General features: G+C 42.5%; 1 protein-coding gene across 1 annotated transcript in view; it reads left to right on the top strand.

Moving 5' to 3' along the window:
• The window catches only part of LOC141278625 (cell adhesion molecule DSCAM), a 106,836-nt gene that overhangs the window by 13,256 nt on the left and 81,039 nt on the right, over positions 1–12,541 (top strand). The window contains exon 3 of the mRNA XM_073804524.1: positions 4,578–4,711. Within this exon, the coding sequence (XP_073660625.1) occupies positions 4,578–4,711 (134 nt within the window). The remainder of the gene's footprint in view (positions 1–4,577; positions 4,712–12,541) is intronic.

The following is a 12,541-nucleotide window of genomic DNA, read 5'->3' as shown; positions in this document are numbered from 1 at the left end:
CCACGTGGAGGTCTAAAGCACACACCAACCTTACACATCCACCGAGAGGCAACGAGAAGGGAAGAGGATTCTAGGTTCTGGCTCTTGCGACCAAGGATGTGGCTGTGCCATTTGCTGCAATAGGGGACGGGAGGAGGGAGGCTTGGGAGAGAAGGTGATGAGCCCTGCTTTGAACAGGATAGGTCTAAGGTGCGTGAGTCAGAGCCGAGATGCCGGGACCATCGGACACGAGAGCTCTGAGAGCATCTGCGTGCACAGGGGAGCACGTGGGAGAATGCAGAAGAGATGGTCCTCAGCCGCTGCATTCTTAACTTCAACCAGTCAAACCTGGAGCCATAAGTTCACTCAACGATGGCCAGAAATTCATGAAGGCTACCTAAGCTTGCCTGTATCTTCATAAGAAAAAAGCAGATTACCAAAATGTAACCTGATGACTAGGAGTGCGTCTTAACCAACTATGTCCCAGACACACCCTCCTAAGCCATCTCTGTCTCCTGCCCCTCTCAACATTTGGTGTTTATAATTCAACACTGAGTTACAAAGTAAAGGCCAGAATCCTTTAGCAATATGTACAATAAAGAAATGGCGATGATACAAATGATAGCTAGAGTTTATTCAGTGTGTATTATATTACAGGACTCGTATATACAGGACTCGTATTAATTCTTCACATGAATTCTCTTTCATAATCTTAACAGTAAAATAATAACTTGGTATAGTTATTGTTCTGGCTTCATAGATGAGGGAACTAAGACTTACTAGAGAACTTCTGAACTTGCCCAGGACACAGAACCAAGTGATAAAGTTGGAGAAAAGCCAGCAGTGGAGGCTGCAAAGCCCACACCTTTAACCATTGTGGTGTAATCCAAACCAGAACTAAAATTTTAAATTCTCATTTGTAAAATATTGGCTCAGAAATCCTGAAAATCTTTCTCCAATGTCTTGTGCCTCAGTTTCTGTATATTTATTATTTTCTTGTGCAAAATTCTAATAACGCTACAAGGAAAGATTGTACAAGATGGATCATGAATCAGTGTATGAGGAACCACATGGGGGTTTAGGTAGTAAGTGCAGTGAAAAACCCTTTGATCTGACGCGATCCAGGCAAGTTAATGGAAATAATCTACTAAAGAAGGAATCACTACATTTTACAGTGACCAAGAGACAGAACTCAAACATTGTAGTTTAACTTAAAACATATAAATACACATTTATTATATAATCATTGTCTAATTAAATGATCCAGACTCATTTCTTTAGTTTGAGATGAAGAGATTAGAGTTCTATGTCATTTTTCATTCTTTGAACTGTATTCATCATGGATCATCTGTAATTTCCACTTTAATTTCTTGATCATGGAGTAAACATGTATTGTCATTGGCCAATAATCTGATTTTTAATTTCTTTTTATCTGTTTGCCTTGATTTTTTTTGCCATGTGACCTGTTCTTCTCACTAGTCTTGCCCAAACCTAATTGAAGCTTCTTTTTTTTTAAAACTTACCTTCAGAAAGCTTTTCCAAAGTGCCATCAATTGTCCTAAAAACAGCTTTCTTTGTGCACTCATATTTCATCAGTTTCCATAAATTAAACTGCATTACCTTGACAAGTACAATTGTCACCAGCAGGGTGGAAACAAGCCTGACACTCCTGATGAGCAGCCAGCCAAGGGGTTGTTGCCAATGTACTTGGGGTCCTAGAAGGACACTGGCCAGAGGGAGTGCCTGGTGGACGCCAGCTGCGTGGTTTGCTTTACGGAAGATATCGAGGGTTCTGGCCAATCTGGGGGCATCCATTAGCGTGGGAATATTAAGCATGTGTACGCTCTACGCTTGGCGTTCAGGAGGAGCCCCTGTGGCTCTGAACCAGGTTGTAGATGTCTTGGTGATTGCCCTCACCAGTAGAAAACGAAGCATATTCAGGACAAAGGTACCTTGTTCCCAAGGACCTATTAATCCAAGCTTCATCACTCCTATGTGTGCCTTTCTCTAGATCTTTTGCTCTTGGTGGAACTTGTCAAAAACTGATCCCAGGGCTTCCCTGGTGGTGCAGTGGTTGAGAGTCCACCTGCCAATACAGGGGACGCGGGTTCGTGCCCCAGTCCTGGAGGATCCCACATGCTGCGGAGCGGCTGGGCCCGTGAGCCATGGCCGCTGAGCCTGCGCGTCCGGAGCCTGTGCTCCGCAATGGGAGAGGCCACAGCAGTGAGAAGCCCGCGTACCGCAAAAAAAACTAAACAAAAATCTGATCCCAAGATTTTATATTTTCAAATGATGACTGTGTCCAACCCCCATTAACTCTTGCCAGAGTTGTTGGTTTTGTTGTTTTGACCTAGAAGAGTCAAGGTCAAAATTTGAGCATAATTTGACCTAGAATTGTCACCTAGAAGGTGACAATTATGAGATACACATTCAACTCCAAAAATATTTACTCTGAAGTTAGGTTGTTTTTGGAGAAGGAAGGAACTCAAAGCTTCCTCCAGGGGCTCACAGGGGACCTTACTGGTTTGAATTTCAAGGTCTCCATCAAGGGGGGAACCTCTCTCTACATGAAAAGTTAAAACAATGAGGAGGAAAGCAATAACCTCGTGGTTTCTCTCACAGCAGATTTAACACTCTTTCCTCTTTATCCCATGTTCTACCCACCTCACCTCATTCTCCCTCTTCAACCTGGAAAACAAAAGGGTGGAGGGAAGGGCACTTATGTTCAATCTCACTTCTCAGATTAAGCTTCATGTCATCAACACCCTTTTCTGCATTCTTAGATGATTTACAGAGGGGAGTTTGTTGTCTGTATAAACTGTGAATCTTTGACACAAAAATTCATACTCATAAAAACTGCTTCTGAGCCTCTCCTGAGCCAAATAGAGGTGTCATTACAAAGTGTTTTGGGCACAGAAGGGTGATCTCTGATGACTGAGGTAATTCGCCCTCATTCCTAACTCAGGAGGCAAGAGGTACGCCCCAAGCCTGTTCAAAGCCAAACACTGTAGCAGAAAAAAGAATGACCCAGAAGCTAAATTCTCTACTAGTCAGAGGCAGGAAGTCATCAGGGACTGAAAAGCACAGAGAAGGCTCCCGGGAAAATAGGGACTTGAGCTGATTGTGTTAGTTCTGTCACAGAAACAACCATTCATGACACTGGTTAAGGAACAGCAAGGCAGGCTTCATTCAGGGGAACGATTTGATAGGTGAAGGCATGACCACAATAGTGCTTTGCAGTAGGGGAGGGAGATTGGATTCAGCTTTGAATACAACAAGGAAAAGTGGGAATTTATAGCCAAGGAGTGAAGGGGAGGAAGAGGGGTCATTGGGTGAAAAAATTACTAAGAGGAAACATCAGGGGTGAGGGGCATTCTGGCTAAATTGGCTTCACAGGAGTTTTGCAAAAGGCAGGTGAGGAGGATCAGAGATTACCTGGTGATGACAGAGAGTGAGGACTTTGATCGATATCAAAGGTGACAAGATATTGTGGAGATTCTGGCTAAACTGACTGAGCAGGATACTTGCTAAAGTGGGCTCTTAGGGGATATGCCCAAGAACATGGCTCAGTGGAGCTCCTAGGTCACTGGTCAGAGAGACACTGTGTCAGCCCCCAGGGTGGCTGTAACAAAGTCCCACAGCCTGGGGGACCAACAACAGGAATGTGCTGTCTCACGTTTCTGGAGGCAAGAAGTCCAAGATCAAGGGGTGGGCAGGGTCCGTTCTTTCCAAGGACTGTGAGGGAGAATTGATCCCTGGCTTGTAGATGGGCATCTTCTCCCTGTGTCTTCACATTGTCTTGCCTCCATGTATATCTCTGTGTCCACATCTCCCTTTTTTTTACAAGGACACCAGCCATGCTGGTCAGGGCTCACCCAAATGACCCCATTTTAACTTGATTTTCTCTTTAAAGATTCCATCTCCAGATAAGGTCACATTCTGGCATGGTAGGGTTAGGGCTTCAACAAGTGGGTGTTGACTGAAAAAAAAATGCACAACGTGAGAGTTGTGAGTTAAGTTTTATTTAGGGCAAAATAAGGACTATAGCCTGGGAGACAGAATTTAAGATAGCTCTGAGAAACTTCTCCATAGAGGTAGTGGGGAAGGTCAGTGTTACATATGATTTCAGTGAAGGGGGTACATGCAGTCAAGCACACGTTTGGCAGAAGCTTCCTGCCAGTCATGAGGAACAGGTGTCACCATTAATGATTTTAGTGCTTTTCTAGATATGAGGAGATGCAAGAACCGGGCTCATAAAATCTTCTCCTAAAAATATCTATCTGTCTGAAGGCCTGTTCTGCCAGTTTTTCCCAGAGCACAGAGGGCCTCATTCCTGATGTCCACCCTAACTCCTTTCAGTAGATGTTGAAGGTCAGCGGCTGCAGCAGTTCATGATTTAATCCTTGCAGAGGCAGATGGCAAGTGCCGATTTGTAGTTGGCCTGGGTTTCGAGGGACACAGTTCAGCCCGCATCCCTGACTCCTGAAGAGCTGGGAAGAGAGAGTGGCAGGGCCCAGCAGTGTCCTGTGGGGTGGTGGGTCTGGAGTGGCGGGGAGGGAAGCTCCATCATTCTGTCACTAAACTTTCTGCTTTTCCAGTTCCAGGTCCCCCCGCGGGAGTCAAGGCGGCTGCGGCCTCAGCCTCCATGGTCTTTGTGTCCTGGCTCCCCCCTCTCAAACTGAATGGCATCATCCGAAAGTACACGGTGTTCTGCTCCCACCCCTACCCCACAGTAAGTTGGTAAATCACCCAGTGCCTTTCAAGCATCTTCCAGAAACGAGCCACGGGCGCTCGCTTGAGACATTCTCCTTCCTTTGTTTCCCACCTCCTTGGGTTTCCCCAGTGGTTTTATTCTTCTCCCTGCTGTCTGCACATACAAAGCAAGGTCCTCATTACCACCTCACTGGAAAATACACTCCTGAATCCTTCTAAGGGACACAGTTGTCTGGAATGATTGTTTATTGGGTGAGTTCCCACAAACACTGCCAGCCGGCTTATCAAAATCAAAACCCGGAGGCCTTAATTGATTGTCAGTGGACACCACCTATTGATTTTGCTGTTGGGCTCATCCTTCAATTCACTTCATGCTTCATCTGCCTCCCTCGCACACCCTGACCCCGTCCTCCTTCCCTGCCCATCGCCCACTGAGACCCAGCAGCCGGAAAACCCTTGTTATGCTAGAAACGAAGGACTTTAACAAGACTCTATGACCCTCACAAGTACAACAGTCAGCTTAATTCATTGTGAAGGAATTAAAAGGTAGGGTACTTAATATTTCAAAATATGGGATTTGCTGTCATTAGTATTAACACCACTGAATGATACTTACAGAGTTAGAGTGTTTCTTAAACAGAAGAATGTGTGTATCCAAAGGGAAAATTTCAAAGAAAACAAAAAATGGTTCATGAAATTTATGACGTCTTCATAGAAATGTTTATGACATTTTCTGAGGTAACCACTGTGTCCAATCCATCTTTCCATCTCCCAGCTCCTGGCACAGTGCATGACATGCATAGCCATTCACTGTTTGTGGAGTGAATACACAAATTAATTTTGGTTTTATTGTGGTAAAATATCAAAACATAAAAGGTAGCATTTTTAAGTGTTCGATTCAGTGGCATTAACTCCATTCACATTGTTGTGAGACCATCACCACCATCCATCTCCAGAGCTCTTTTCTTGGAAAACTGAAACTCTGTGCCCATGAAACACTACCTCCCATTCTCCCTCCCCCAGCCCCTGGCAACCACCCTTCTCCTTTCTGTCTCAGTGAATTTGACTATTCTAGGAATCTCATCGATATCACCGGAATAAGACAGTGTTATCTTTCTGTGCTTGGCTTTTTTCACTGAGCATAATATGTTCAGGGTGCATGTATGTTGTAGCATGTGTCTGAATTTCCTTCCTTTTTAAGGTTGAATAACATTCCTGAACTAATTTAGTAATTACTTTTTAATTAAAATGACATGCTTTCCCAAGTCTAGAGTCTGTAGGGGACCCAGAGGCCCAGTGGCACTATAGACACTGAGGATGATTAACGGTGGGGAGACAGGGGGAGAGCAGGAGTGTGGCTCACAGCTGGGCCTCCATCTCTGAAAAATATCAAGTTGTGTGTTCTGTTTGTATGTCAACAGCAGCACCTCTGGAGTTGAAGGAAAGACTTAGAGGTAATATGCTTAGATACGGGTTTCAGAACTTGTGTGAGTTCCTTATCTGGTTTCAAACATGCTGTTAACTCTCACCTGCTGAATCCTACCATCAGATCCCACCATCAAAGTCCAGAGATGCAGAGCAGTGTAGAGGACACGGTGGGTGGCCCTCTACTCAGAGGCCATTCACTGAGGACCCTGTGCAGGTTCTGATCCTTTGGGCATCAGCCCTGACATACCACCACATTCAGCAAAGAGAGACAAAATTATTGCTGAAAGTGTGCCCATATTTCACTCGAATATGAAGGGCTTCTTTATTTGTATTCATTCATTCATTTCTTGATTTGCTGTAGGACTCCCAATTGCTCTTTTGACTCCAACGAGCTAGAGAGAGCCAGCAGGGAACACCGGCAGCTCACCCTCATTCTGTCTTCCCAATCGGCTCTTTATCTCTAAACTAAAAGCCCCAACCTGGCTTACTTGTAATTAGTCCTGAGTGACTGAGGCTTAGAGGAGCGAGCCCGCGTTTGTGGATCGTGGGTGCTATATTACTCTCCATCCTCCCAGCCTACGAATTAAGTCCTATAAAAAAGGAAGAGTTACTATCCCAAACACAGTATCCATCGAACACTCTGTAGGATGGAATATAAATAATTTCCCAAGGGATTTCCAGTCTCTCCCTGCATAGAATAATGGGATTGAACTATCCAGGACCTTCTCAACCAGAGCCTTTCAAAAAATACCTTAGCGAGATCAAACTAACCAGAAAAGGTGGGAAATAACTGAATTTCTCACCTCCTTGATGCCTTACAACCACTAGCAGGTGTTTCTGTGCGGTCTTTAACCATATTAAAAAAACATTGTGAATCTAGAAATATGATTATCACAAGGTGCCTGTGGTCTCCCGGGAAGCACCACTTATTAAGCTTTGCAGAGAGGATCCAGAACTCCAGAGCTGTCCTCAATAACATGAAGTGAACCAGAATCAGTTTTCTTCCATCTCTAGAACCACATTGCTATTCATCTATTTCAAATATCACTTAAGACCACGAGGCCTATTTTTAATAGACTTTATTTTTTAGAGCAGTTTTAGGTTGACAGCAAAATTGAGTGTGAGGTACAGAGACTTCTCATATGATACCTATTTTTAAAGTAAAATAATACCATTGCAAGTAAAGATGAGAGAGAACTAATACACGTGTCTTCAGAGGTGAAGACTTAAAAAATTCCATCTACTATTCTGTTTTTTTCCCGTGGAATGAATAAGGAACTATAAGTTACTGGAAAGGGGGAATTTTTCCCATCTCTAGTGTCTGCGATTTAATTTTAAGTCAGAAAACGATGCTATCAAATTTTCTGAGTCTTTTACTTTTCTGCCAATGTATCGAAAGAAACACCAGAGGGCAGTCCTAGTTCTGTGTATTTTTCCTGCTCGTGTATCTGAATTTTTTTTCCTTTGAAATGACTTCATAGTCGAATGTAGAACATGGGAAGATAAATTAGGACACAGCATACTCTGTAATTTAATCTTCTTTATGAGAGTCCCTCGGCTAACCTCCTTGCTGATGTAAATTTTCTCTCAAGATCCTTAATTCATGCCCCTTCCTTGTGAAAGTGCCTTGTTAAAAGACACAGGCTCTTTTCTCTAATATGTACGATGCATTGTCTGATTATAGGCATTTGTTTCATGGTGTTCCCTCAGGTCAGCTTAGTAAAAGTTGTCAGCATATGAAACTTTGTATGTTGCCAGACAAGAAACTGGAAATTTGTCTCAAGGCTGCTTGTCTAAAAGTGGTGCTTGGTAAACATTAATCTCACTGTGAGAGACCAGCTAATGCAAAGAGACATCAACCTTCCCAGTCAGAGCAAAACCTCAAGTCTGTTTGATTAAGGAATTCATCATATAATTTTTGGAACCATGGCTATTACTTTTAGTATATAATGGTTTGGATGATCAATTCATACACTATGAGAAGCAATGGAAATCCAAAGTAATGAGCTAGCCTTGTAAGGTCCCAGGTAGAAAGTAGTTAACCTGGATTTCCTCTCTAACGACCCTCCCTACTTAAAAGCAGACTGTGAAAAATGTTATATATTACATAAGCACTAGGAGGTAGAAATTGTCTGTTCTGCAAGGCTAAGCTGGTGGACATAGAAATGTGAAATTAGATAGCACAAACTTCTCATTAATGAAGAATAAAAATCAGAAGGTCTAAAAAATTATATCAGTGAGCTATGATCCACCTCAGTTATTCCAGTTTCAGAAGATAATGTTAGCCAGTTCCTGCACAAAGTAGAGCTCAGTAGATGCTGCTGAATGAGCAAATGAGACTCATAGCAACTAACTCTCCACAGTGGAGCCCACAACTCAGAATTAAGCAAGTCTTCTAGGAAGCAAAGAAAGTAGCCTCTACCAGGTCCAGACAACATTCAAGCCAAGGTAGCAGGTGTGTGTTTGCCTCCCAACCCTCCCTAGACTGCATTCCCTAAAGCTATAGTGGGGCTGAGGACAAGACAGAGTGGCTTTAGAGAACCACAAATATTCAGGAATCTCAAGTCAAAAAAATGGTGCAATAACAGAATCAGGGAAGTAGTATCTAATGTGACCACCTGAATTTATAATGATGCTCATCATTATATTGATTTTTCCTCTCTCAGAAGTAACCATGGGCCTCCTGGTTATAAAATTCCATTGCCTCTTAGGAAGAAGTAATGCTCTTCCTATTTTAAGTTGTAGCATCACAAGCTATTATATAGTTATTTGTTTTTAAATTTGTTTTTCTTAGCTTCCATTATCCTTTTATTCTTTCTCCTTTGTTCTCCCTCTCCCTCAACACCCCACCCTTAAAGGTAGGCATTTTTCAATATTCTACCTTCTTTTCATATTCTTTACTATCTCCCTGAATAATTGAATCTATTCTCATAATTTAACCATCATCTGAAGTTAAGGGGTTCAAAATGTTTATCTCTAACCCTGACAATCTTAGAGAACCAATCAGTCCTATATTGTCAACTTCCTACTATCCATGTCTTCTTGGAGACCCCACCACATCCAACATGTCCAGAACCAAATTCATTCTGGCCCCCCTCTTCTGTTCCTGTTTCTCAACTAAGCTAATTATTACCTTTGACTAAGCTAATGATTACCTTAGACAAAGCTAAGCGTTAGATTAACTTTGACTCTTGTTCTCCCTTTCCACTCATTATCTGATTTGTTTCCAAATCATTTCTTCATTTACCCAGCAAATCTCTGTAGAGGGCTACCCTGTGCCAAGGGCTGAGCCAGAGTTGGAGGTGTATTAGTCAGGAGAAGCTGAGTTATGCTGTGTAACAAGCATGCCTAAAAATATCAGTAATTTCCACCAATAACAGCTTTATTTTTCTTTCACATTCATGTTCATTGTAAGTTGGTGGTAGCTCTGATCCATGTTATCTTCACTCCAGGAAGGACCCATATGGGTTTTATGGCAGAGGGAAAGAAATCTCTGGAGAGTCTGACATAGGCATTAAATGCTCCAGCACAAATCAATGGCTAGACTCCATCACATAGCCTCACTCAACCACAAGGGAACCAGGAATACAATCTGAACACATACCGAGAAAACAGGCAAACCAGAATGTTTGGAGAACAACTCTAATATAACCATGGGACTGCAATGACAAAGGATAGAGTGTCTTTCTTTGAGAAGTTCCTAGTTCTAGGGAGGGCAGAAAATACTAGAGATGGTCACTGCTCTGTGTGGCGTGGCAAATGACACAACAGTGGCATGGACAGCACTGGATGACACAGGAGTCAGGTAGGAGGGTGTTACTCAAATAATCAGGTCAGAGACTGTTACTTAGGACATATATACAGCCCTGGCTTGCAGGAGGGGAAGAATTGTACCTGATGAGAGGGTTTTATGACCAAGGGAAATAGCACCTGCAGAGTGACATTGTGTCATGAAGAGTCTTTCTCCACAACATCTTTCTAATCCTCTCCCTTCCTTTCACTCCCACCACCGTTGCCTTGGTTCAAGTCCTTGCTTGGGAAACCAAACTAGGGCAGAAGCCTTTCCACTACCCATATCCATTCCCTTCCACTGTCTGCATCACTGTCATAATTATTCTTCCAAATTCTTTGTCCAATCATGTCATGCCCTTGTGCAAATTTCTTGGATAACTTCTCCCTTTTTACCTAAAAAACGTTCAGAATTCTCAAGATGACCTGTGCAGCTTTCCATAACCCAGCTCCAATGGCTGTTCAGTCTCCTATTCTACTAACCTTCCTCCATCCAAAATCTAAGCCACACTGTGTCTCCTGTGTGTGTGTGCATGTGTGTGTGTATTGTGTGTGTGTATTACGTCCTCCTCCTCCTTGTCTTTTCCCTCTCATCCTCCCATGTAATAATGTTTATTCTTAAGGCTCAACTTATTTATTCTAACATTGTTGAGCACTTGCTATATTCTAGCTGCTATGTGTTAAATGCTTTATGCTTATAGTTTCCAAACTTGTTTTTTCATGACTCACAATCGGAAATATATTTTATGATCACACTCCAGTACACACACACAGCAAAAGCCTTGTAAACAAAACTTCATTTACTACACATGATGCACTCTGATATTTTCTGTTATATTGGATTTTTTTCTCTTCTTTTATTTTTTAAATGATTTCCAGGCCCACTAAATTGCTTCTATGGACCACATTTTTAAAAATACTGCTTTCAACAGTTAATTCTGATGATTACCTTATGCAAGAGGGGTTGTTTTTATTCTCTTCTCTGTACTGGTGCTGACATGGAGACTGTGCAGCCTGCCCAGGGCCATGCAGCTTAGCAAGGTAAAGACAGGGTCTGTAGCCCACAGGGGTCTGAGCTCAGGAACCAGGCTCTTCACCCTAACAGCCTACTGCCTTCCCCGGGGAAGCTGGCCCCATCTCGCCTCAGCATCCCCAGCACTGATTTTTAACCTCTCTTTGACGTAACCATAATCTCTTGCATCACTGTTGGAGGGGGGCATAGCTGAGCCCCCGCAGTCTTAAGTACAGGAACCACAGTTAGTTACTATTATACCTTTGGAAACCCCGGTATTATGGTGACATAGTAGATGTTCAGCAAATGCTATGTTGAATTAAATTTTATGGATGATGGCTGTGAGTCAACCAATAGAGGTTAAACTGTATAATGAAGTTTCTACTTAATAAGGCAGGAAAAGTGTGTTATATACGTTGGGATGCTTTCCATCCCCTAAGGATTTAGATAAAATGCCTGTGCTTTTGAATCACTGACATGGAAATCATTCTGCCACAGTTCCAGCTAAATGACTTATTGCTGGACCTCTTTATTCTGTAATGGCAAAGCTGTAAATTATGGAGTTGCCAAAAGTCATCCAAAGAATACACAGTCATGTTTCACATACATATACGCAATTAATCACATGTCAGCAGATCTTTTTTGGGCACCTCTGTGTGACAGGCATGCATTAGGCTCTCTATGCTCTTGAGATTAACTGAGCTCTACTCTAGCACTCAGCATCTTATCATATGACTGGGAGAAAACTAGAAAAGTTTCCTTGAGACAGACCTACAGCTAAGCATATGAAAACCAACTCTGGTTTTATAAAATTTCTGGGGAAGTATCAATATATTCTTGAGCTTCCTTAGAAATATCTCAGTATTTCATGGCCAGTTCTGATGAAATATGTTCTAAATCTGCTTTAAATTTTTTGTGCTGCAATTTACATATATTTAGTAGACTCCAACTCTTTGGGGGAGTGAGGGGAAGTACATGCTATCTTTTATAATCTAGTTCTTTAAAAAGATGAAGAACAATAATCTAGTTCTTTATTTATCCTCAATGAACCAGCCAATAACTGCTCAATATTTCTGTTAAGTCCATATTTTAATTTTTTTTAAATCATCATCTGTGGTGCTTCAGTATCATTGGGCATAAAGTGAAGCTGTCCAGTTGCTATAATAGGTCAAAATGCAGGTGACCCCTATGCTAAGGTTGGGAGAAAGCTTGGCCTTTAAAATCCTGAGCCCGATTTTGGACTTTATTGAACAAAGGGAAGCAGAATCATTTATTCAAATGGAATTTCTGTACAGAAACAAGCCCTAAAAATCACTCTTCAAGCCCAGTCTCACAAGATTGCCTGCCCAATTTTGCAGATAAATTGCCAATACACATTCTGGCTTTGAACTGCCATTCATTCCGACTAGACAGCGGTGTAAACTTCTCCACTGCTTCCAAAGTAGCCACAGATGAAAATGCCATTTTTTTTTTTTTTTTTTTTTTTTTTTTTGCAATACGCGGGTCTCTCACTGTTGTGGCCTCTCCCGTTGTGGAGCACAGGCTCTGGACGCGCAGGCTCAGCAGCCATGGCTCACGGGCCTAGCCGCTCCGCGGCATGTGGGATCCTCCCGAACCGGG

The sequence above is a fragment of the Tursiops truncatus genome, chromosome 4 (assembly GCF_011762595.2).
Source record: "Tursiops truncatus isolate mTurTru1 chromosome 4, mTurTru1.mat.Y, whole genome shotgun sequence".
NCBI lineage: Eukaryota > Metazoa > Chordata > Mammalia > Artiodactyla > Delphinidae > Tursiops > Tursiops truncatus.
This window is presented reverse-complemented; position numbering and strand designations above follow the sequence as displayed.